This window comes from Nothoprocta perdicaria, unplaced genomic scaffold (genome assembly GCF_003342845.1).
Source record: "Nothoprocta perdicaria isolate Ctin4 unplaced genomic scaffold, notPer1 scaffold_54, whole genome shotgun sequence".
Taxonomy (NCBI): Eukaryota; Metazoa; Chordata; class Aves; order Tinamiformes; family Tinamidae; genus Nothoprocta; species Nothoprocta perdicaria.
Genome location: NW_020455799.1, coordinates 337,578 through 364,044, shown reverse-complemented (window position 1 = coordinate 364,044; position 26,467 = coordinate 337,578). Strand labels below are relative to the sequence as shown.

Genomic DNA, 26,467 nt, shown 5'->3' with positions numbered 1-26,467 from the left:
GCTGCCGCGCGCCGCCGCCTCGGAGCCCAGCAGCCGGCAGCAGCCCGCGGCCCAGGGCGGCGAGGAGCCGCGCTACCGGCACTCGGTGCTGCTGCCGCGCAGCCGCTTCCCCGCGCAGCTGCCGGGCCGGCTGCAGCCGCAGACCGAGCTCGAGACGCAGCAGGTCGGGCCGGCGGCGCGGGGCAGAGCGCGGCCACGGGGACRGAGCCCGTGCAGGGAGGAGGCGGGGCCCGTTTGCTGTTGTTRTTATTATTGTTATTGCAACGAAATACTTATTTATTGGTTGCGCTTTGCTCTCTAGTCAGAGTCTGGGTTTTACTTTTTTTTTCCCCCGTTGTCTCCCCAGAAATGCGGCTTTTCCGAGCTGTACTCGTGGCAGCGGCAGAGGAAGGCCAAGCAGGAGTTCTGCCTGCACGACGGGCCGCCCTACGCCAACGGAGACCCGCACGTGGGCCACGCGCTCAACAAGGCAGGTGCCGCRTCCGGACGTGCCCGCCGCGCCCGGCAGCGGCTCCGCGCCCGCTCCCGCCTGCGCTCGGCGCGGTGGGCGCTTCSGGAGGCAGCCCTCTTGGTGCCCCTTCTCCGGGGGCAAGGGAACCGTGCGGCAGGACGTGGTGTCCCTGAGCTGACTGCTCAGTTACGGGGCTGGACGTGGTGCTTCTGGGGAGGAATCTTGAAAATCTAGCGTGCAAATTCATTGCTAGGCAGGGTAAGCGCAGTTTGCGAGTGCACAGAAATCGTGACATGCCCGTGTCTTTATTTATAACTTCATACGTACATGGTACAGTAATATACAATTGAATGGTGAATCGGTGTTAGTTTTTCCTGTGTATATTTTAGAAGTTTGCTATATTACACTTTTTTCTTTTAGTTTTATTTGGCTATCATGAATGCAGAAACAACGGTGAAGTGTTGATGCTTGTTTTCAAAGCACAGGTTTTTGCCTTTGAAATAAGTGTTTTGTATGGATAAATTTTGATTCAGCCCTGAGACCAATAATATTATATGTCCTGCAGAGTAGGAAAGAAGGCTGCCCACACCTACTGATAGGAGCTAATGCAGAAGTGAGAGCTTCTGGAAAACGAAGCTTTTTGTGATGAACACTTTAATGAGACACAGCCAAGTGCGCTGAGCTCCTTACTGACTTCTGTGCACAGATTGGATCCCTTCAAGCCCAGCACACTTATAAACTGCATCTTTCAGTTATTCCAAACATGATTTCCTTTGATCCAGGATCCTTTTTTAAGCTTCTGCCCAGGTGCAAAACAGTGGTCAAAGAGAGAGCATGGCTGCAAGGCTAACGTGCAGTTCATCCCGCTTTCCGTCACGTTTGGCCTCGCACGGAGCTCTTAAGCAATGTATAGCTGTCCCACGTCAGGGAGCTGCAGTGGTAACTGACCCTTGTGTCTTCCCAGATTTTGAAAGACATCACTAACCGCTTCCACATGATGAGAGGCTATAAGGTGCATTACGTGCCAGGGTGGGACTGCCACGGGCTGCCAATTGAGCTGAAGGCGTTATCGGAAGCCAAAGGAACTGCAAATCTTTCACCGATGGAAATCAGACAGAAAGGTAAGCTGTGATTTGGGAAGTTGGCTTCAGTATTTGTTTGTCCTAGTCACCGTATTTTGAATGTTATGATTTATAAATTGTTTTTATGCTTTTTGTGCCTGTTTCCGTTAGGTGTTGGAGACACTTTCTAGCACCTGTTACTGGCACTTTGTTTGCAAAGCAGATGGAGTACAATGTAATCTCATCAAGTGGGATAATTGAACACGTGCTTAAATTGTTGTTGTAATGAGCTTGCATAGTGTTGGCCACAGACTTAAGGAGCAAGAGGAGAGAGGATTTGGACTTTCGCTCAACGATGTGGCAGCATGAAAGCAGCATTTACTAGATCAGCCTGGTTTTGGTGCCTTTGAATTCCAGGCAGACACATTCAACTTAATTACAAACTAAAAAGCAGCGCCCACACAAATCAATGCTATTTCCTTTCTTCAGCTTGAATATCACCACAAAACTGTAGATTTTCAGAGAATGCAATTCTGTGTCAGATGGACACTTTTCAAAAATATTTCAAATACCAAGTGTGCTGAATGACACTAGCCTGCACCTGCAAGCTATTTGTAATATACCTTAATTAATACCTTAATACCTTAATTTTGTTTAAATATTTTGCATTTTGAGAAACTATCTTCATAGCTGGAAATACTTGATTTCTTTTATTCCTGCTGAAAAAATATGCGTGTTCTAGAGGCACATGTGCTGTATGTTCTCGTGTTAGTAAAGAAGTCTCTCTCCTGGCTCTTTCTGCCCTTGCCAGTTATTTTATACAGTTACTACGTATTACTACAGATATATATGAAATACATTTTTGAGCCTAAATAATCTGTTAGTATGCAATTTCACTGTATTCAACCCCAGCTCTTCTCAAAAACGTGATTTCATTTAAAATATGCTATTGATATTAATTATGGTAGGTTAAACCTTATTCTTAATTTTCCAGCCAGAGAATTTGCAGAAAGAGCAATTGAGAAACAGAAATCTGCCTTCATTCGTTGGGGCATAATGGCAGATTGGGCTAACTGCTATCGTACATTTGATGGAAAGTATGAAGCAAACCAACTGAAAGTCTTCTACAAAATGTATGATAAGGTATGCAGACTTTCAGTGAAGTGTTTTTTAACTTGTTGGAAGTTTTGATTCTATTAACTTTCTCCTCTTCTGCTTTAGGGTTTCATTTATCGGGACTATAAACCCGTGTTTTGGTCTCCTTCAACAAAGTAAGAATCAGCTTACTGTTTTGTTTTTGTCAGCATAACAAAGATCAATGGCTTTTTATGTTCACATATGTTAACCTGTGCTTGATATCTACCCAGTACAGCCTTGGCTGAAGCAGAACTTGAATACAACGAGCAGCACGTCAGTCGTTCTGTGTATATGAAATTTCCCCTGCTAAAGCCACCACCTAAGCTGGCCTCTGTATTAGGTATGACATACACTTAGTTCTTAAGAAAGGTAGATTTGTTTTCTATTATCATTGTTATAACCAAAATACTTCGATCTTTTATCTATAGATGGATCATCCCCTGCTAGTGTGTTGGTCTGGACCACGCAGCCTTGGACTGTGCCGGCCAATGAAGCAATTTGCTACATGCCAGATTCAGCGTATGTGTCTTTGACTCAGTTCACTGATCTGCTTCTGCCTTTACCAATGTTCAACAGAAAAGTTAAATTAAGACATTTTAGATGACCATTTTATTCAAGCAATCTTCTCTGTATTTTTTAAGTGGCATTATTGTCAACTTTGTTCTATTTCTCTAATAATATATTAGTTTTTGATTTGTTTTTTAGCCCATCTAAATTTATTTGTTCTTCCTGATGTAGTGTTTTCTGGAAATTCTTTGAAGATTGAAAAGCAAATTGTATATCAAGACTTAAAAGAGCTCTATATTGTCCTCTTTGAGAGTCTGGAGGTTTAAACTGTTTTTAGCTTTGTCGTAAGTAGTATCATAAATATTTATTTGCATTGTAGGTATTCCATTGTGAAATGCACAACTACTGGTGAATACTTCATTTTGGCTGCAGATAGAGTTGAATCTTCAGCTGCAGCTTTGGACACACAGTTTGAGGTTATATCAACATGTAAAGGTAAATTTTTCACATCAGATTTCTGTTAAATTTGGTCAYATAGTGTATTGTAACTGTGTATTTTTCAAGCATAGATTTCCAAGTACGTTTTAAAACCTGGCTTCAGGTTTACAATATTTGAACATGAAGTGGGAGTCTTTTATTATAAAAATTTTAATTACACTAAAGGCAGTTTGTCTTGCTAATGACTTTGCTAGTGCAAGAAATGCTCAAGTTTGCTTATAAGTCTGCTTATTGTCTGACTGCTAAAAGTCTTCCAAAGTTGATGAAACCAGCTAATGTAGCAGAATCAGCATCAACATCAGTCATTGTTGTTGTTTGGTGTTAATCTTCAAGATTTTGATAGTTACATAGGGTCTCAAGCGTTCGCTATGACCATGAAGACTGTTGCGGTGTCCTAGGTGATTATGGGCTCACGCTTACAGCTAATGCAGTAACATTTGCATCCTCACAGCACAGTAAYGTTAACAGGCCCACTTCTGATTCAGTGTTTTGAGTTAGAATTATTTTTTTTTGTTTTAATCCATCATCAGTTTCTGGAGCACTGAGGTAGTGGACCCCGAGGAGTGGCTATGTGCTATGTGTCTCTAGATGGAATGACGCTCCCCTCAGTAGGCTGCTATTGTGTGGCATGGGAGAAAATCTTCCCCCCCCCCCGCCACCTCCCAGGACATGTGCAGCAGTAACAATGCAAAGAATTTGTAAGCATTTGAATGGGAACCCACAAAGAAGATAAAATTTTATCTGAATAATATCCTCTCTATACTACTGTTGATTTGCGTTTCTGTTCTCTGATAAGAGAAGCTGAGAGCATGAATTGTTTTTCTACTGTCTCGTCAGATTATCTTTTTTCTCTTTTATTTCTAGGCGCCGATTTAGCAGATGGTTCTTGTGCTCATCCCACAATTCCTGACAAAGTCTCTCCTTTGTTACCTGCAAATCATGTAACAATGACAAAAGGAACAGGACTAGTTCATACAGCCCCAGCTCATGGTATGGAAGACTACAATGTAGCTTCCCACCATCAACTACCCATGGTACTTTTATTTTCTTCAGCTTTAGTTTCTGTTTTCTGGCAGCTGTTTGCCCCTGAAGTGACTGTTGTAATTTGCATGTACAGCTTGAAGTGTGTAGATAAGTGAGTGTCTTTAATAGCCTGCAGAATTGCCATATGCAGAACTAAGCTTCAGAGAGTACGTATGCCCAAATAAAAAGATGAAGAGAGTCCTGTGTCTCCTCCAGTTCATCAAAGTTGCCACTGTAGTGGTAGAACAGAATGTCTTTTTTTNTTTTTTTTTTTTTTTTTTTTTTTTTTTTTTTTTGAGAATAGCTCAGAACTCTTCTATCTATACTTAGAACCTATTATAAAGCTATGTTTTATAGACTAATGAATTAACAAATATACAGGTCATTATTACTATTTTCAGTAAAGATTGGGGAATTCTTGAATAAGGAAAAAAGAGAAGCAATAAGGATTTAACACATATCTTCAGTAAATATACCTTGGATTTCAGTGATTTTTAAATGAACTTTGTGGATGTATATGCATGCATTTGTAAGAATAATAATAAATATGTGTAATTTCGTGTGTGTGTGTATATGTACATCTAGTTATGCATGATTGGTACATGTTTGGAAATGAAAATGCAGGGTGTTTTTTACATTTTTAGAGGTAACTGTTGATCTTCTAGAGCCTGTGTTCGTATTTCTGTTAATTCCTTTTGTTTATTTTACTATTAGTTTGAAAATTAATTAAAATTCTGACCAGTGATTTGTGATGACAAAGCTCTGGTGTATTTTCAAACTTTGTGTTGCTCATTTTTTCTGATACGTCAAACTCCTTTATCTGTTGGTAAATTACTGTATTGCAGTTTGCTAAATCTAAAATGTACTTAAATATAACATATCTTGTTTTTCATCAGAAAAAATGTTACTTATTCAAGAGTGAATTAAGCACTCTGCTATCAAAAAGGTGATTAATTGCCACGTAGTATTGTATTAACACAATTAATATGTTAATTTTCAGGATTGTCTTGTCGATGAGGGTGGACTTTTTACAGAAGCTGCAGGTCCTGAACTTCAAAAAAAGAATGTGCTTGAAGAGGGAAATGAAGCTGGTGAGTACTTGGTATTTAGTCGATTTTAACTTTATTAGGTACATTTCTTTGGATATATTTTGAAGTTGTTATAAATCTGAACCCATTTTGAATATGGGTGAGATAACAGGCATCGCTTCTTACAGTGTTGATCATGGAAAGGGAAGTACTGAAGCTAGCAGTAATAGTATGTTCGAGTTTGATTTTTATCTTGCCTCTTTTTTTTTTTTTTTCCTCAGTCATTCAGATGCTTCAAACAGCAGGGAGCTTGTTAAAAGAGGAGAAATATGTACATAGTTACCCATATGACTGGAGGACTAAAAAGCCCATGATTATTCGTGCCAGCAAACAGTGGTTTGTAAACACAGCAAGTATAAAAGCTACAGCCCAGGTAAATCACTTCTGCTTTTTGGGCAGCTTAAAGGCTGATGATGCCATTGGAATCAGTAAAACAGTTTTATTATGTCTAACTCAAGGTTATTGTCTTCTCTGCTGTTTGCAAATGCTGCCTATATGGCATCTATCTATATGACAGTGTTAGTAAATTGTAGAAGTGCTGAATGATGTCAATTGATTTTTTTTTTTCAGTATTGATATAATTCAGCATAAATGCATTGACTCTGAGATAACTGGTTATTCACATAAAGGAGATGCATAAATTCTTAGACCTACTGGATTTCTTTCCTCAAAGGAAATTTAAAACATTCCCTTCTGGTTTCCCTGAAATAAAATATTTTTATCACTTTTAAAGTTACCTTTACATATGCAATAGCCGTGCGTGGCTATATATCCGTGTTTCCTCCCATATTTGTTCTGCCTGAATATTAACCACTAGAACCTATTTCTAGTGTTTTTATTTTTTTAATGCGGTGCTCCTTGAATGTATATGCTTCCATGAAGAAAATTTCAAACCAACATATTAGACTGTGTTGGGGTGATAGTGATTTCCTTTTATTTAGGGCATGAGGTGTTTATTCTGTGTTTCATCTAGCATGGGGAGAAACATGTCAGTTATTAAGCATGAGTGGGAGTGAAAGTGGTAGCCTGTACTCTGGAATTTAGGAAATAAGAAATTTTGGAAGATGCAGTTTTGAGGTCAACAACAGCCCAAGGCACAATAAACAGTTAAACACTGAGTGGAGCTACAGAAGCCATTTCTACCCCACCTTTGTGTGTTTTCTGCTACAGTGTGAGAGCTGGCAAAAAGGCTGTTCTGTGTGAACACACACAGTCTGTGTGGTGGTATTAGAGCATTGCTGAAGAGCAGAGTGCAGGAGGGTAAATGAAACAAACATTTTGTCTGCACAAAGATGTATAATGTGATGTGAATGCAGGCCTGTGCCTTTTTTCATTGGTACCATTTACCTGAGTGCTGATTCGTTTTTTTAACAATTCACGGTTTACTTTGTAGGAAGCACTGAAAAAAGTGAAGGTTGTTCCCACATCTGCAGTAAACAGAATGCTAGAAATGCTGGACAGAAGGACGTTCTGGTGTATATCGCGGCAAAGAAGCTGGGGTGTTCCCATTCCTGTTTTCTATCAGAAGGACACAGGAGAGTGCCTGATAAACAGGTAATTGTCCAGCTTCACATACACTAGAAAGTGAAAGGACAAGAGCCTTTGCTGTTGCTCTGCTGTTTTGCAGTATAAAACTTATATATGAACATATTCTTACCTGTGATTAGTTATATGAAGGGATAGCTTAGGTACAAGTTAATGAAAAGCTCATTGCTGAACATGACYTTTATGTAAATAATTGGAGGCATAAATACCTACGTATTTATGTTACCTGATGATGAGTCCCTCAAGAAAGTGGTTGACAGTTTCTTTCCCCTTTTGCAAGTTCAGTGAGGTGGCAGTAGTCACGGGCTTTTTTGGCTTAAATAATGGGGAAATTGTGAGTTATGGCTAGAGATTGTAAATGTGGTCTTAGCATTATGAATGGAACAAGGTAGGTACCTGTTAAAATGAGTTTTGAAATTCATTGGCCCACAGTGAAAAATCTGAAGTGGATGGACAGTCAGTTGCAGAATAAATAACTAGGGCTTTGGTTCAAAGTTACAGGATGTTTTTGTTGTTGTTGATTTGGTTTGGTTTGATTTTTTGTTTAAAAAAAAAAAAAAAAACCTCAATAAAACAGGTGAGTGGCTTTTAGCTATATGAATAGATATGCCCAAAGTTTTGCATTCCAACCTTACTCAGTCATACTTGGGTGGAGTCAGATAGGAATTCCTGAAATGCTTTTTTACAATAACTTTATACAATATGATGCTGAAGAAAACCTGAGCTATATTATTTTATATACAAAACCTCAACCAAATATGATTTTCATTTATTTATTTACTTTAAGGAGTAACAGGGAGCTGCTTTTACCACTTTAGGGAACAGAGGTTTTCCAAAAGCTGGGGGAAGATAGTATTGTGGAGTTCTGCCTTCTTTGTCTACTTCTGTAATTGTTTTCTGTCTGAAGGTAACTTGTGTAACTGCATTTTACAAGTTTTAACCTCRGTGATACTTGTACTAATTCATTAGGGTAACAAGATGAAAACGGACTTAAATGGTAGACCACTTTGCTTTTGATAACAAACACTCTGCAAAGAGTCCTGCTTGTTTTGCAGAGCCCTGACGGAGTAAATGTGCATGGGAGGTAGGGAGGTTTGAGCGGGTGGGGAGCAGGGAGGGGACATGGGACAAAGTTTGACTGTTAGGAGTCCRTGACAAAGTTATGACTCCCTGACTTTACCTAGCGTGACTGCTTGTAGGTGCACAGCCATGTACTTTGCCTCTCTGACTGGCAACAGTTGCAGTCGTTTTTAGTACTCAAACAATGCTGAGGCACAACAGAAAACGTGGATGGGAGCTCTGTGGGCTGTAAAACTGTTTTGTCTGCAAAAATTGATAAAAGCYAAGTATATGATTCACGCAATGAATTATAATTTGGAGAGAATACTCACTGCAGATTTTCTGAGCAGTAGCTTTCAATGTGTTGCTTGCATTGGCTTAAAGTTATGTTAAACATGGGGTTTAACAACAAAATAAGAATGCACTGAAATACAATTTGGCAATTGGCAGGCAAATAGCTGCTTCAGGATGTAGAATCCACTCAGGACAAAAGATCCAGCTGGTGCAGGAAATACTTGAGGGGATATATGGGAGTTCTAGATTGTATTCAAGTTACCTTAAAAGCTTGTATTAAATAGGATGTGCCTGTGATTACTGCTGGGTTATATGATGTACAACAATTGGGTGATAAACCTTGCAGCAGCGTCAGAGCCCTACCTTTGTGTATTTAGATCCTGGCCTACCAGCAATGCGTGTAAGCAAGGGGACAAAAGGGCAGACTGGCACGTTGGATTAGAATTGATCCAGGTAGAAAAAAAAAATCCGTGTACGTGATATGCTGGAAAAGTAGCTTTATTTAACTTGACTGACAGCTTCTGATGCCCATTTACTATCAGTAGTCCAAAGTTTTAGTTATTTTATAGCAAAGATGAAGTTTTAGAATAAAGGGGGAAGGCACTCCTAGGCTGTACCGAGCTCCTGGAACAGGTATAAGAGAAGTGTACAGAATATTGGCCTATAGAAATGACAGGCAAGTTTAGAAAGCAGTCTGTCAATTCATAGGTCATTTTCCTGGACACCAGTTCTTACTGAAATAAACAAGTAAACTTAAATGTTTTGTTCCATTTGCTTTGCCATTTTGAAAATATTAGCACAGGGGGATGCTGACATACAAAACTAGTATCAGAAACCCTGGTTTGTGTGAATAATTCAAAATCATTAAAAACCACAGGAGGTACCCTGCGTTTCCGACAAAAGCTGTTTCCTGAATTGGACGCTGGTAAGTTTGCGTCTAGCAGCAGCGGCTCCGGCGTTTTAGAGTGACTATCAAAAGTAACAGCATCTCCACTGGAAGTTACTGTAGTCCACATGGAGTTGCTGTTACATATGAGAGCACTGATTGTTGGTCTTGAGTGGTGGTCCCCTTCCATTAACCACCTGTAAAAGACGTTGTTAAGCAGACACTTTACCTTCAGGCAAYTCCCGTTTGCGTTGTCATTTAAAAGTGTACTGAAAACTTCTCTTTTGCAGTGTTGCTGCTTGTCTCCAACAGAGCAGTTTCCAGACATTAACAATCCTGTCTTTTTAACTTCAAAAACAGGAGCTAGGTTGTAATCTTGGATGCAATAAGTTTAATAACCGATCTCCATAAGAGTCTTCCTGCTGGCAGCTGCGGCGCCATGTAGCCCTAGAAGACACTGGGTTGTGCAAAACTTTTTTCTAAGATTATAAGAATATTCTGATGAAGACTAGATCCATTATGTAGCGTGTATCTCATCATATCATATATCATGCAAGCAGGTATTAAAAATTAGTATCGGATAACTACAAAATAACAAAATAATATGGCGTAGAAAAAGGAGAACGCATCGCCATTACTGCAGTTTTCCAGTGGGAAAATTGCATAGAATGTAGAGATAAGATTGTGTGCCATTTCTTTAATGAAGAAATAGGAGGAAAAAAAATAAATAGAATGCACAAACAAATAAACATTTGACTTACGTGTTTTGTCTATCAACTTTTTTCAGTTGATAGTTTTCTTACTAGAGGGATCTAATTTTAGGAAATTCTGCAACACTTGAAGAGAAATCAAAAATAGAAACAGGTGTCCATTTCTTTTACTTACCAAGTACTCTGAATTTAACTATGAAGTTAAATATATTAATATAACCTCATGAAATTACTTCTTAAATTTACAATTTCACTGTATCAATAATAACTATTATTGCAGAGGTTCGTCTAATGTCTTGTTCTCTTTCGGTGACTTGGATTAACAATTAACTGAAATTTGTCACACTGAAGAAACCTTCATCTTTGAAGCAGATCTGCATTGCATCTAATTTGCTTTCTAAAGTAGTAAAATATGGTTCATTGATTTAAAAGCAATAGAAACTTACCGTAGCCTAAATACTTACTCTCAGGATATCGACGCTCTTGCAAAAGAAGGTAACTTGCCCTCTTCCCAGTTGGTTGAAAAGAAGTGGAGGGAACACGAGGAACTGTTTTCTTCTCCTCCTGGCTGTATCTTAATGCTGCCTAATTTCTGTTAACACATTAAATAAGTGTTCAACGTAATCAATATTGGACCTCAGAGTGATTGGCTGCGCTGGCGGTAGCGTGAAATGCCGTAAGGTTCCAGCGCTAAAAACGCAGCGAGTGACACGTAGTGCAAGTTCTTCTAGATACCGTGTATGAATACAGGGCAAAGTTTTACAATGGTGTTTATTGCTCACTCTGGGAATTGTCCTGCTCACATTGAAGCCCACAGATTATAAAGTGATGAGTACTTATTTGAGAAAGGTGGTTTTCCCTTGCACCTTCCATAAATGTCATTTTTTTTTTTTGTTAAATCTCCTTACAACACAGACCCTTTAAATATAATCTTTTTCTCTCTTTGATGGTAACATTATGAAAGATAAGAGAAACAAGGTGTGTTTTGAAACTGTAGGAGGAAAAAAGTGTTCAAAATGGCTATCTTTGGTTAAATATCTCCTTTTTAAATACTAGATTAYGTGGCTATTAATGTTTATCAGAAAATTTATTTTGAGTACAGAAGCTAAATATCATGAATTAAAAAAGTGAGCTGCTAAAATATGCTTTATTCCTTGATTGAAAACTGTTCAAATTTTGAGAATACTGATCAATAATAAGATGACAATCCCAACTTGTGATTTTTAAATTTGAATTCCTCCTGGCCAAGAACTTTCTTCTGTAGCACAATCATGTTTGTTCGTTTGTGACACGGAAATACACCTTTCAAAAGCTTCTGTTCTCCATAAAATACCAGAGCCAGCTTTTACCCTGCAGAGCGGCAGGCCCGGTGGAAGGTGAGTCGCTTCGCCCACGGTGGCAGCCRATTGCTGTGGGATCGGCCACGCTTACTGTAAATGAAGGCTGCCGTTTTTACAAGGCTTCCCAAAGGAGCCCGAGCCCAAGGTCTCTTTCCTCCCCGTCCCTCCCCCTTGCAGGGATGGCAAGCGGAACGAGGTGTCCTTGCTACAAGCACYATGGTTTGCCCTGCCATAGAGCTGCCTTTCCCCCACCCTGCTGGTTTCTCCCATGCTGATGTGATGACTGTAGGATAGCCACATAGGATTGGAAGAAAATGCCGCTTCTCTCCCATGAAGAGGGAATCGGTCAGTAGCAATTCAAATATAATCTTCCTTTCTCAGTTTGGTAGGACAGTAATCATTTCCTGGGAGAACGTCAGGGAATTGCTGCATATTAAAAGCTTACGTATGCATTTGTATGCAAGTAYACGTATTCATAATTTAAAAAATATAAACAAAAATTTTGGTTAGAGACCAGTATTTTAACAAGTGCTGTCATACAGTTCACTTTGGGGAAAGTGAAACRATTATCAAATGGAACTAATAGCAATCGTAACTTTAAAACACCCTTGTCAGCAAATATGACATATGTCATGGTTATTCCCTAAAGGCTATTAAGTTTTATAAGGAGCGACCAGTCCAACTCRTGCAGCTCAGCTCAGCAGGGCAGACATGGCACAGAAATGTGCTGATCTTTATGGTAAATCCTCTCGTGCTAGTAGTGCTGCTTGTTTTATAGGTTGCTTTGAACCTGAAGAAAATTGGGGGCTACGTTTAGAGCAGCTCTGATGTGACTCAGCGTGAGCCTAGAGCACCCAAAGGGGCTTTGAGGTTTCTGGGTTTGCGATCTCTCTCTTTTTTTTTGTGAGTCCTCCTCTTGTTTCTGTAGGAAACTGTAGGCTAAACTGACAGTTGCAATGTCAGTATTGATTGAATATTGATGAGACTTGCTCTATTTTAAGAATTATTTAGCAAAACCACTGTTTTTACTACCTGTTCAATGCCTTGAAAATGTAGAGGCTGGGAATGAATTCTCACCGTGTATGTATACAGTATATAATACAGTAGGCAGTATGGGCAAGCGACATGGAAAACAAGCTTAGTTCCTGTGTAAATTTTTATACTTGTTTTAGAGACTTGTTTTTGACCTCCCTTTGCAGACTTCTTTAAGATTTTTCTTCTTGARTTCATGCAGTATGATCCTCAATTAAATAAAGTTTCAGGTTTTAACTTGATACCAGAGCTATTATTTAAGCACTCTTTTGTGGGGGTGGAGGGAGTGGTTGTGAATCTCTCAAAGTTCATCCAAATAATAAGAGTGCGACAGGAACACTAGCCCAATCAAATTTTAATCGTTCTTTTTTAATTTAGGAACACTCTGAAACCTGTGAAAGGTCAGCATTAATGCTGACAGTTTTGTTTGCCTTGATCTCTTGATTCATAGCTATTTGGTCTTGCAAGACGTTTGCCAATGTGAGTCATGCTTGTGTTCTGGCATGGTGCTTCTCGTCTGAACGCATAAATGCTGCCAGTCACTTTCACAGGGTGAGAGTTTGCCTGTAACTCTTGAGACTGTTGAGAGAGCTCTTGAAGCCCTCAGCTGAGGAGGAACAGTTACCCGTARTTGGAATTAAAGATGTTTCATTGAAAGAGTCAAAGGTGGAGCCTCCGTGCAGCAAGGAATGGAGCAGAACGTTGTGCATTGCTTTTTCCAAAATGTTCCTAGGCCYTGCAGTTGGGATCATCATTGAAAAAGCTGCATTTGCCTCCAGACCTTCAGTAGAAGGGGCTCATGCCGCAGAGAAGTGTCAGATTTGGTGGAATAGTTTAGTTTGGCCTGAGACAATCAAGATAATTTTGATCTTGGCTTATATGATTTTTCCTGAGAAGCTTCTGAATTTGCCAATATATTGCCTGAAGGAAGGCAGGCACAAAAGATACTTGGCTAGCCTAGGGCACTCCATGAGGACTGCGTTTGTTGCTTTCTTCTCTTTTGGGGAAGTAACACAGCAGAAGTAGCTTTTTRCAGATAGGCTCTGTAGTATTTCTGAAGGAAGAAGACACTGTTCAGAATTGGTTTACCAAGAAGAGAGTTGTTAGCAGATACAGCTATAAGCCACAGGCTGTGCCCCTTGGCAATTAAACGTGAAGGTGACTGCTGTCCCTTATGGTCCTGGGATGACCTAAATGTATTTACTTTGAAAAGACCGTGACTGGTTAATAAAAAATCGTTGGTCTGACACTGCAACTTTATCCTTGCAATCATCAGCAAAATGATATTATCCTCGTGCACTCTTATATTATGTTGTGTCACTGTAATTAGTTTTATATCTTCTTGAAGAATCTAAGTTTTCATACTTAAGCATTTTCTGTAAGAGCACATTGAACATTCAGTGAATGTTCTGTGAGCCAGCAAGATGAAGCAAGTTTTGCTTTTTCTTTGGTTTTGTTTTTTAAACAAGCTTAAAGTTTGCCTAGACCTGACATTAAATCATATTAAAAATCAATCCCCCTCTAGCCTTGCCTACTGTGGACCACAGTTGAATTTGTCATAAACAGTATAGAGAACTGCATGCCTTTCTGTTCCTTTATCTGTTGATATGAGGAAAAAATGCTTAGGTTAAAAATTGCTTATTTTTCTCCATAGTATGTATTTGTTTCAGAATCTTTGTCCTTGTATACGTCCTTGTGCTATATTGTATTGACTGATATTTTGCCCTCAGAGCGTACACTGAATGGCTGGTAACATCACCTCTTTTCTGGGTACAAGAACTACAGTTTCCTCCGTTATTGAAAATGGTATCTGTAGTATATAACTGTATTTATATTTTAAAAATGTATTTGTGAAAGAGGAATCCAAGCAGCTGCTAATGTAATATGAGGTGTGAATATTTGAAATGCTGGTATTTGCTAGGTCTGTTTCCACATGAGTTTTCAAGGTCTAAATAAGGTGGAAAAGAGAAGCCTGTTATCAAAAAGAGCCAGTATTGTGGGGGAAAATAGTTGCTTTGTTTCATTCCAAGGCCAAGAAATAACAAGTGAAATGGATTTTGGAAGGCTTCAAGTTGCTGGCATCTTTTTTGACTGTCCAAGCTGTTGATGTTTAGCAGAAGAGCTAGCCCAAATGCAGGTTTCTGTATACCCAGGCTGCACAACCCTACAGCTAGCATCTTGGAAGACRGAAGTAGAAAGCTGTCCAGTTGGGAAGCTGATAAATCCCAGGTTTAAATAGGTTGATCTCTTTGTCAGTATACTTCACACCTTGGATCTCAGGTGCTTTGTCGAAATGTATGCTAATTTATCAATTCATACAATCCATTTTTCCTTCTAACCCAGTGAATCCGTCACAAATATCATTAAAATAGTGGAGCAGCAAGGGACAGATGCATGGTGGACTCTTCCTATTGAACAGCTGCTATCAAAAGAGGCTCTAACAAAGGTAATTTTTCAACCCCAAACAGAGAATGAGGTGGTTCAGTGATGGGAAGTAGCATAAAGCCTTCACATATCCTTAGAATGCTTTTCCATTGTCTCCTACATTTATGACAGTAAAAGCTGAGTATGACAAAATGCGTACGGTCAGATTTGTGCCCTTAATTCAGGACATAAAGGCTCTATTTTCCTTCTTTTAGTCAAAAAGGATGACAGCTTCCTCTGAAGCAAGTTATGAGCCCAATTATGTATGAAGTCTTTTTTTTTTTTTTTTTTTTTTCCCCTTGTCATTAGAACAGGATTTACTTTCTTCCTACCTTCCATCATTCCCTTAATAGTTAGTTTCTTAAGCTTACAAACAAACCATAGTGTGAATCTAGCATTGACATTTTTAGGCTTTTTGTTTGCTTGTTTGTTTTTTGTCACTAATAATCTTGAATACTATTGTTAATAATTATTCAAGTTATTTTGTGTTCACTCGCAACATGSCTATCAGAACTTGTACAACACTGGTCCAGAAATCAAATCTGCTTTATTTATAGCTTTGAATAGCATTCATGATATGGAGTATTCTGTTTGCATTATTTAGTAATTGTTTTTCCAATAGGCTGGTGGCCACGATACTTCAGATTATGTAAAGGGACAGGATGTCCTCGACATCTGGTTTGATAGCGGAACTTCCTGGGCCCATGTTTTGGAAGGTATGGAATTAATATGTTGATAAGTGTTCTGTAACACTTGGGAAAMCAATGTAACTATTTTGTATAATGCTGTTGGTATCAGGAAAAAAATGAGCAGCAAAGTGGTGGTCATTTCTTGTAAAGGTTTTAGCCTGTGCTCGTAAGGAATAAGATTTAATGTTGGMAAACTCTTTCCCAGTGTAATTCAAGTAGAGATTGAGGCCTGTCARTGTTACCTGGTGCTTTAAATGATTTTCAGTTAACACATTTCAGTTTGTACTAGCACATACTATTTGAAACAGGACAAAATTGAGATTGGCTGCTGAATTTAAAAAAAAAAACTCATCATTTTTAACAGAATATTTGTACATTAGTCTTTTTTCACTTGTGGTTACTTTCAGTAAGTAAAGCAGTTTGTGGTTTAAAATGTTCATTTGTGCTTCATGTTATTTATAGCATCTACTACTAGCCATGCTGTAAAACACGAGCATTATGATAGAAAAATCATTATGAATTTGTAGTCATATATACACACAGACACACGCACACACATCTATATATACACACTTACGCACATGTAAGTGTGTGGATATGCATATACACATACACTGTTTGCCTGGAGAGTGATCCAAAGTCAGGAGACCTTTCTGAAGGAGGAGTCCTGTCCAGTGCATGAAGTCTGTTGAACTTTAAACCCTCAGCACACAATTGTGTGATAACAATCTTGTTGAATTATAAAACACGTTAGTACCAGAGGTTTTATTTCCTAGCAACACGGTCAGGCAACAGTTCCATCAGCAAACAGTTTCTAAAGGACCTTTACATACGCTAAAGTTCATTCTCTTTAGAAACGTTTCTGGTTTGGTTTGGTTTTTGAAAGGCTCTGAAGTAATGATATTCTACATACACGAGTATGTCTTTGCATTCTTAAAGGGCTTAACATCTCAGCATCTTCTATGAAAACTGTTTCTAGTCCTATAGAGAAAGAAAGAGGAAAATATTTAATAAGTAGTAGCAGAATCAGTACCCTTGACTCCCTGTTAGTTGGCCTCAGGCTCCCCTATGGTTTCTGTGATGTCTGTTGAGTGTTGGGACTTTCAAATTGTTGAGACAAATTCCTCGTTTGCTGAACGCTTAGAAATGCCCCCTCCTCTCTGGCCAGTCACCTTGTTTCATGAAATTGCTGGGATTTTATGTGTTTGAGACCTCCTTATCTTGCTCTCAGACTTGAATGGATTGGCCCAACAGGTTCAAGAGTTAGGGAGGGACACGACTAACAGGCAGTGTGATCTCAAAAGGCTCTTTATCTGCAGAAACCAGGCTAAAATTGCCTTGCCTTTGACTCAGGGTAATTGAGGCTCCCATTTGCTGCCMGGACTGGAAGTACAGAGTCCAAGTCAGATGAAATGGCTGGTTCAACTTCACTGTTTTTGAAAAATGCCTTTKGCAAGATCTGTTGAATGAATAGCTTCATCACGCGTTTTCAAAGTATGGGCTTGTTTTCCAAAATGCTCCTGTAGGAAGAGGCTCATGGAAAAATCCAAATTTGCTCAGGGAATGTCACAACACAAAGAAGAACTCCCTGTGGCTTAATTTCCTGAAAAGTCTTGCCTTATGGGAGCTGACGTGCTACCTGTAAAATGCTGTCTCTTAAATGTGTAGAAGACAGTGGTAACAGAAGGTTCTGCTTACCCCTGCGTGGTTATAGWGTCATGCAGGGTAGCAGATCTTATGAAGGACAGTAGCACGTGAGGTGATTTCAAAACTGCTAGAGGGTTTAACATATTGCTGTAACTGAGAGACTCATGTACGTAGTTGTTGTAGTCTACTGTGCACTCGAGTTATTGGAAATTACAAGTCAACAATCTTTCCATCAGTCACCATCAGCAAAAAAAACACTGTTACTGGTTTTCCCACCAATTGCAGTCTTGCAAAAATAAGCAGTTTTCTTCAGCAGCTTTGTGACATCCGTCCTGGACAAAGTGGAGCTGACTTGAACTAGCTGAGTTGGAGCATAAGAGTTATTAAATGAGGTGCAACAGTTCTTAAACTCATCATTTTAGCTAATGGCGATGCATATCATATATATGAAATATAGCAACAGACTTTGTTGCACTAAACTAGCATTTCCTTCCTGTTTTTTTCTAGTCTAGAGATATCAAAGGTATTGATTCTGGATAAACAGCAGGTTACCAGACTTGAAGTTAGCCTGCCATCATACATCAGCCTTGTGACAAGAAGGTGCTGCTTGCAAATTAAGATGGATGATTTAGTTACTAGAGTCACAACCCCCAAATTTTGATGGTTATAATTAGACTGTGTGCACAATAAATGTTAAAACTACTTGAAGCATTGAGAGCAAACACACATCACCTTATTGCAGCATGCTACTRAAATATTTATGGTGATATTTATTTAGCTAATGCTCTGTATTTGCTGAAAAGTGAAGTTAGTGCTATGCATTTGCTGTGCTGTCTAATCAGGCTGCAAATGCCTCAATTTTTTTGAAAATAAGCCATTTCTACTTCTTTTATAAAGGATTAAAATGTGCAATATCTGAACCCTTCATATAGTGATAAATTAATTTTTACAGTACCACTGTGACATAGTGTTAACCTGCTACCTGCAAACTGAATGTTTAGTAAAGGTAAAATTTTGTTCTAAAGYATCTGATAATTTTGAATAGAGAACTTTGTGTTTCCTAGGTAGGACTCCGTTTTTTTTTTTTTTCTTCAAGGTTCAGTTTGTGTTCAGCTGTATCTACAATAAGTTTTTAATAGAACTGGAAATCCAGAGCCTCAGGTCAGACACACAGAAAAAAAAAATGTGAAATTTTGGATTTAAATGACTTGCAAATCACCATGTGGGCTTTCCATGGTGCAGCAGGGCTACCCTCAGGTTCCTCATTCACATGCTTTAACTATCAGCTCATGCTCTCTGCAGAAAGTGTCTTCCTGTATTCTTTTTTTTAACCTAAATTCTACTGTAAACGAGTTGTCATAGGCAAATTTTCTTCAGTGCATAGCCCTTATTGGTATCTAAAAGTGATATACTATATTTTCAGCAATCGCGTAACTAAATGTTTCACAATGCAGACAGGAGGATGATGGATTAAGGGCACACAAATAACTGCAGAAGTTCGTAAGTGCCAAAGTTGAGTGGCTTGCCATGGTGAATTCTGGTTCTGTTTATTTTTGTCAGCAGGTTTCTAAATTTAATGACAATATCAGTTATTCAGTATTTAAATAGAGACATTCTTGAGACTGATCATTGAGGAACTTCTGTGATAACTTTGCTTCCCTTTGACAGACTCATTTCAGGAGCTGTCCTTGGAAAATCTATTTTAGCAAAAATCCTGTTTCATCTTAAAACTATTCTATAAAAWTTCCTTTTCTGCATCACATACAGTAGAAATGTGAGATTATTTTTGAAAATGTTAAGTAAAAATGCACTGAACTAAGATGTGATTTGCTGTTTAAAAAAAAATCAAGCAGCACATTACCCACATTTCTACCACAGTGATGGTAGTTYTCAGCAGCATAGTTCTTTCCCTATCTTATTAGATAATATTTAACTGTATGGTTATAATTATTTTACAACTTGCCTATCTGTGAGCTTAAACTTTTGTGCTGACTGAGAGACTTAAATTTATCTTAGCTGATTCATTCCTGGCATTAAAATGCAATACGTTTAATCTAAAAGTCAAAGTCTCTAAGATCAAAGATAGAGAATCTTGAAATCCAAACTAGAAGGATCATAAATTTTAGTACTCTTTAATGACCTCTGTACTATAACTCAATGTAAAAGAAAGAACTGAAAAGTCTCTTCTGAGTTGTTGAACATATTCTTCCACTTAGGAAATGTGTAATTAATTGTTGTAATTAATTTATATATAACCATTGCAATCTCAATAAAACTGAGGCAAGAGAGTTAATAGTAAACTTTTTAGTTTTTCTAGTTGCCAGAATTTGCACCAAATGTGAAAAGGTCACATTAAAAAAAAAAAAAAGTGTGTCTAGTAAACTGGCAGTAACCGAAGAACATGTTGCAGCTGTTTTATTTTACGTGTTTTCCATGTTATTTTATTCCTCACCACAAGTATTCTTACTTTTTCTTTTTTTATCTTCTCAGAAATATTTTTGCAGTCTGATCCAAAGACTGATCTGWTTTTACTCTGTTTTTAAAAAATCAAGCTTTTTTGCAGATTTTCCTGCAGGAATAAACAAGTGTGCTAAAAACACATAACATCCACTCATAAACTTTTTTTTTTTCTCTCTCCTTCCCCCTGTGCCAGCAGTAACTGCTTGGCCTTGACCTTTGTAATGTTGAACTTCACTTTATTGCAGGATGGATCTAAATATCGAAACTTCCATTAAGTTAAGCAAATAAGTTGAGTATGTCAGCAGCAGAAAGCAGCATTGTCCCAGGGGTCCTAGGAAGAGCAGGAAAGGAGCTGTTAGGCAAAACTGAGCAGGCAGGGGAACTTTGGTCTGAATTTTGCCTGAATACCTGGAAAATCACCTGGAAAATCTTTCCCTGGCCACCTTCTGACTGTCGCCCCTGTCATTTCACGGGCTTTATGGGTTCAGTCACCTGCACGTTCTGCTCTGCGCTGTTCTGCTCTCATGCTGATGCTAGTGCTGACCTGCCTGGGGTTTTTTAGGACTAGGAGGGACTTGTTGAGTCAACAAGGCCCGTGCCTTGCTGTGCAGTCACTGCAGTTCACCCCATAAAGCCCCGTTTCAGGTGAGCTCGGGTCACAGCTGCCCTGTTGACCCTTCCTGGTCTTACCTGAAAATACCCGGGGCTTTACAGAGCCCAGCCAGGCTGTTGCACCTGGAGTGAGTCCCAGCTGGTGACGTCCCAGCTCTTTGCATTCGTTTTTTACCACTTCCTAAGCCTGTGATCTTGTCCTGAATCCTTTGGTCTGGTTCTTGGAAAGCACTTTCAGAACCTCATGGCAGGCGCTCTGAGTGCCATGGCTTCCATTTTCATAACTGATTGCTTAGGGTCATTCCCTTAAGCTTGCCTTCCTCCAGACAAAGCTTATCTTAACTTCAAAAGCCTGAAGTTAAGCTAAGTTCAGCAAGTCTTTGGTTTTAATTATTTAAATTTTATGTTGCTGAAAGATCGTTTGTGTCATGTTGAAGAAATCATCTCTTACGTAGCAACTCATCTACTCTTGTGATTGATGTCTTTTTTCTTCTGTGTGTGTGTCTGTTAATCACTTAAGGATCAAACATAGGTTGATACTAAAAATATAAGCACAATTTTTCTGTCTTTGAAGATGCAGAGCAAAGAGCAGACGTTTACCTTGAAGGAAAAGACCAGCTAGGAGGATGGTTTCAGTCCTCTCTGCTAACTAGTGTCGCAACAAGGAAAAAAGCACCATATAAGTAAGTGCTCGAGTTGAAAAAACATCACCTTTTTATTTAAAAAATAGTAATACTTTAGTCTTTTAAATTGTCTGAAATATATGTCTTACATATCTGTAAACACTGTATTGGTCATGTAGAAAAATGAAATGAGTAAAATACATTAAAGATCTATGTGCTGCTGAGATGGTTGTGCAGGATATGGTTCATTGAGCTCTACAGGCGAAGCCCCAGGCTTACTAAAGTAGTGGATGTCCATGTGTTTTGATGTATGAATATCCTATTAGAAATGTATTTTTAGGGCTAGGTTTTCTTTGTTTGTTTGCTTTGCTTAGTCTTGTTTTCACTAAAACTTTTGCTCCAGGACTCTGGTTGTTCATGGATTTACCCTTGGTGAAAAAGGGGAAAAGATGTCGAAATCTATTGGCAACGTGGTTGACCCTGACGTGGTGATCAATGGAGGTGAAGTAAGTGAAAATGCTGAGTGCCTGAATTTCTGGTTGCAATTTTTCATTGCCCCTGTCTTTCAGTGTGTTTTTCTCTATTTTGCTGCCTTATAGCAGAAGTTTGGAAAGCTTTTCTTACGATTTGGGCATAACTCTCTGTTCTGTTTGGCTGGATTAGCAACTTGGAGTTGTTCTACTTCAACTGTAGTAGACTTTGTTCTGTGTTAAGTGAAAAAGAAATTAAATTATCTAGAAGATGCACAAGGTGGTACTTTTCATTTGGGAACACTGTTGATGCAGTGATTGGGTCAGGGAGAGAATTAATCTACTGACCCACATTCACGCACAAGCTATTAGCATTGATGTTAAGTATGAAAAGGATTCAAGACTGTTAGGTGGGCTTAACTTAATTTCCCTGCGTTCTGGCACTGCCTGTATGCAGACTGCTGTATATTGCAGTCTGGGCTCAGCAGTAAATCTTGCTAAAAGACAGGTGAAGGCCTCCAAATACGGTAACTTTGTGGTCACAGTGGCACATGATGTTAACACCTGGAGTCACGTTGTTCCCCAAGCTCCAGACCCGTGAGGTTTCTCGTGTGCCTTCCTTTCCCTGCCTAGGATCACACCAAGGACCCTCCGTACGGTGCCGATGTTCTGCGCTGGTGGGTAGCAGAGTCGAACGTCTTCACAGAGGTGCTGATTGGACCCGTGGTGCTTAATGCTGCAAGAGATGATATCAACAAGGTGAGAGCCACTACAGGAACGCTCTTCATTCTCATTACGGGACCTCTTTATGTCTGGCTTTGTGTTGGCTGCATAGAAGTTGTTGTAATGTGTTCCACTCTAAACTAAAAGATCTTTTCCAAACTCTAAAACCAGTTTTCTGAAACTAGTTTTACATGTTTATTGTCCAAACTTGTTTACAAACTGGTTTTACATGTGGATCAAATAGGAACATGAACTATGCAAAAGATATCCTGTGGCACACTGAGATAATAGCCAGCCTGTCTTTTTCTTCTGTAGGATTTTGTGGCAAACGTTACATATGGTATTTTGTAATTATTCAAGCAATCAAGCTGAAAAACAACTATTTATTGTTGTAGAACAGCATCATCTCATGCTTAATCTGAAGTGCAGAATACTCTGTTTAACTCGTCTGGTTTATTCCTAGCTTCGGAATACACTACGCTTTATACTGGGAAATATAGATGGCTTCAATCCAGAAACTGATGCCGTTCCTGCTACAGAGATGTACGTAATAGATCAATATATGCTACATTTATTGCAAGATTATGGCAGCAAGGTAAGTTGTTTTCATTTTCACTGTATGTATATGCCCCAGGAGGAAAGCTTAAATTCTGTGTGTAGTATTATTGTAAAGAAGAAAATATGACATGTTGGCCATTCTAACAGTTCAGAGTAAGGTATTTTTTTCTGTGCTTCAACAAATAGATAATTATCAGAATGTTAGAGCTGTTTAAAGGCATTTGGAGCTTAATAACTTTCATTTAAAAAAGAAAAAAAACAGGAAAATTTAAAAAAAACCCTTTCCTCCGAATATCTAAATGCTCAGTTTTCCCTCTGGTATAGGTATGCAATTTCCATTAGAGCTATCAGAGTAAAAAGTATATATCAAAGAGTAAAATTATGACCACTAAGAGTTTCACACTTGGGAGGGAGTCTTTACTTTTTAATAGTTGCGGCTTATTTTTGACAGGAACCTGTCCTTCCTCCCTCTCCTGTGTCCCTTTTCTCCAGGCCACTAATTAGAAATGTAGAGTAACTGAAGTAGGAGCTAAAGAATTAAAATGTTTCAGAGCTTTGGAACTCTCCTGTATTCCACTGAACTGAGCACATTTTATGGCCCAGAACCATTCTGCTGAATGGATATAGTTTCAGTGGTGCCCCTCTCCTCTGTGCCTCCATAGTTGACATGACTTTCTGATTAACTGAATTGAAACTTTCTCTTCCAATGATTATTAAAGAAAAGGTTACCCCAGACTTCACTGAGCACAGCTTGTGTAAATTCAGGTTTATGAGGAGTATTTGTTGGATCATATTGGTACCTAACTCTCTCTGCTTCCCATCCCAGGTTACCGAAGCCTACAAACAATATGATTATAGCAAAGTCGTTCGATTATTGCAAGCTTTCTGTTCCAGAAATTTATCTAACTTTTATTTCAGCATAATCAAAGACAGGTAAGGTAATTTCTGCTGCCTTTAAACTATCATGGAAATGGGGGGGGGGGGGAATCAATAATTTTGAAATGTTCCATGCAAACACTTAGTGAATCCAAGTACCTCTCAGAGTGTTTAACACCTATATATTGTGTTTTAGGGAACTAAAGCACACAGGTGACAGCCTAGCTGCTCTCAGCTATCAGAATCGTTGTTTCTGTCATTGATGTGCTAGTTTCTTCTCTCCACTAGGGGTGCTGAACCCTTTAGAAAGATGGTCAAGCATTGTATATGCTTAGAATTAAATGAAATGGTAAAGATAGATTCTTAAGTCTGTCTTTCTACCTACAGCAGAGTATACCTATGAGCTGGGGGGCAGGGGGAAATGCTGCAGCACTTACTTGGGTGATCTGAAGTCCTGTGGGTTCAAAAAACAAAGAATCCCTAGGGCTTGACCTCTTAAGCAAGGATGCAACCTTAGGGGATGGAGTTGCATCATCTTTGGTTTCCAGGCTGAAAATAAAGGGAGGTGAACAGGGGGGAAGCCTGAATACCGAGCTGAATAAGTGAACTAGGATAAGGAGACTGCAGGCTCACCTTCCTGAGAAGAGATTCCTTTCAGTACAGATGGAACAAATGAGCATGCATGGCACAAAAGCTTCTGAGAACAAAATGTGGCTGCTTGTGTAAATATTCCTGTATCGTCACCCTGCTGTGCCCTCCAAGGGAGGGTAACTAGGAAAAGCTTTTCTTACAAAAGTCTAATGCAGCCTTTCTACTTTCCATGAAGTGGAAACTGTGGCCCTGGTGCGAGCAGTGACAGGGCAATGCTGTGAGAATCCTTCACACCTTCCTTCTCTGTGTGTCTCGCAGGCTCTATTGCGAGGCAGAGGAGGATCCCAAGCGGCGTTCCTGTCAAACTGTGCTAGCAGAGGCGCTCGACATCGTAGTCCGCTCCTTCGCTCCGATTCTTCCTCACTTGGCAGAAGAGGTTTTCCAGTACCTCCCCTACAAAAAGGGTAAAGCACGTGTAGGACTAAGGGCTTGTGATACTGTCTCATTGCGCAGTTAACGAGAATGCAGACAGAGAAGTAGAGCATTCTTTATTCTGCATCTAACAAGCAGGTGAATAGACAGGCACCACATTCACAATTCCTGTTTGTTTTGCTTTCAAGACTCGGAAGGTGTGTTTCGTAGCGGCTGGATTAAAGCAAGCTCCGGGTGGAAAAAACCTGGGACTGAGGAGGCAATAGAAGGTGCATGTGCAATAAGAGACTCTTTCCTTGGGTCCATCTCYGGCAAGAATGCTTTGGAATATGAAGTTGTCATTGTCATAGAGCCTGGACTGCTGTTTGAATTAATGGAGGTAAAAGATACAACTATGGCCACAAGTGTGAGGCCATCTCTTTAATTTCTACAAACATTCTTCTGCTTCAAGAGAAAGCTCTGTGCTTGATGTGTCAAGGAAACTTGAAAACATCTGTCTGCACAGGGGAGCTTTAGACACTGGAATTCAAGTGTGTAGAGGGGCTTCCTCATAGGAGTAAACAAGTTGGGTTTCTGGTTGAAATCTGCACTGATTCATTATCAGAGAAACTTCTTGATTTGTAGTAACCTTGGTGTTAATCTTTAGCATTTATAATTTTAAGAACAGATAATGTTGGAGCTTATAGGGTAGATCTCAGTTTTTASACCAGATTTGAACATATATGCATATCCCATATGTATGGTATGTGGATGTATRTATTTATTTATAAATACCTAAATGTATAGATRTATATATATACACACCATATATTATTCCTATTTTTATAACTTGTGCTATCCTCCTCACAAGTTTCACTCTATTAGTGGCCACAGGACATCTGGAACTATGGCTGTGAACGCCACTCACACACCCCAGTCCTGTTTTGGCTTTAACTGTTGCTAGCAGGAGGCTGCACTTTTAAAGATGCTGAGGAACAAAAACTGGCCGTGGGTCTGAAAGTTAGTGCTCTTGCCTAGGTCCTGCAGGCTGAGGAATCTTCTAGTGTATCACAGCTCAATGAAATAATGATGGCCTCCCAGACCACTCTGCTGAGTGAATTTCCAAAAGAAACACCCACAGATGCAAATATCATCAAGGGGACCTTTCTGATCAACTTAGAAGGTAAGAGACCTATTCCAACCTGGCTCTTCCTCGATGCAGTATCTGGTTTTCTGCGCTGCACCACCCTGCACTGCTCACTGCATCGATAGAGAGTTGAGTTTCACTTTTATAAGGTTACTACTGCACCTCCYCCTAGATGTTCTCAAGAGTGATGCTTGCCTTAACAGGTGGCGATATTCGTGAAGAATCAGCCTATGAAGTTATAGTTCTACCAACTGCCAAAGCCAAATGCCCTCGCTGCAGGAGATACACGTCCCAGTCCTCCAGCACTCCCTGCCCTCGGTGCATGAATGTCCTTGCTGGAAAAGGGAGTGGTTGAAGAGGATGTTGGACCAGCTTGTGCAGACATAGATAACTCAAGGAGTATGGACAGGGGCAAGGGGGTCCTAACAGTAACATCAGGGTAGGGGAGACTGCAGMACCAGGTGTTAATTGCCCAGACAGAGCAGAATTATATTGTCAATAGGGGGAGCYTTGTGTATTATATCCAATTGTGTATATCACTTTTAAGCTTAATTAAAAAGGCTGTTCAAACTATGAGATTTGTTTTAGTCTTACTAACCCTATTA

At 39.4% G+C, this 26,467-nt stretch overlaps 1 protein-coding gene across 1 annotated transcript; it reads left to right on the top strand.

The window, feature by feature from the left end:
• Window position 1: 1 nt before the first annotated feature.
• On the top strand, window positions 2–26,439 carry IARS2 (isoleucyl-tRNA synthetase 2, mitochondrial; the record flags this gene model as incomplete). Its single annotated transcript, XM_026048393.1, has 23 exons — window positions 2–163; window positions 347–469; window positions 1,416–1,572; window positions 2,507–2,655; window positions 2,734–2,783; window positions 2,880–2,989; window positions 3,078–3,168; window positions 3,536–3,651; window positions 4,519–4,688; window positions 5,678–5,768; window positions 5,987–6,138; window positions 7,159–7,319; window positions 14,975–15,077; window positions 15,678–15,771; window positions 21,038–21,146; window positions 21,490–21,592; window positions 22,190–22,315; window positions 22,743–22,874; window positions 23,664–23,770; window positions 24,623–24,768; window positions 24,925–25,115; window positions 25,754–25,898; window positions 26,066–26,439. Coding segments are annotated over 23 exons (2,940 nt in total), but the record flags the coding sequence as incomplete, so codon positions are not given.
• Between the last annotated feature and the right edge of the window lie 28 nt (window positions 26,440–26,467).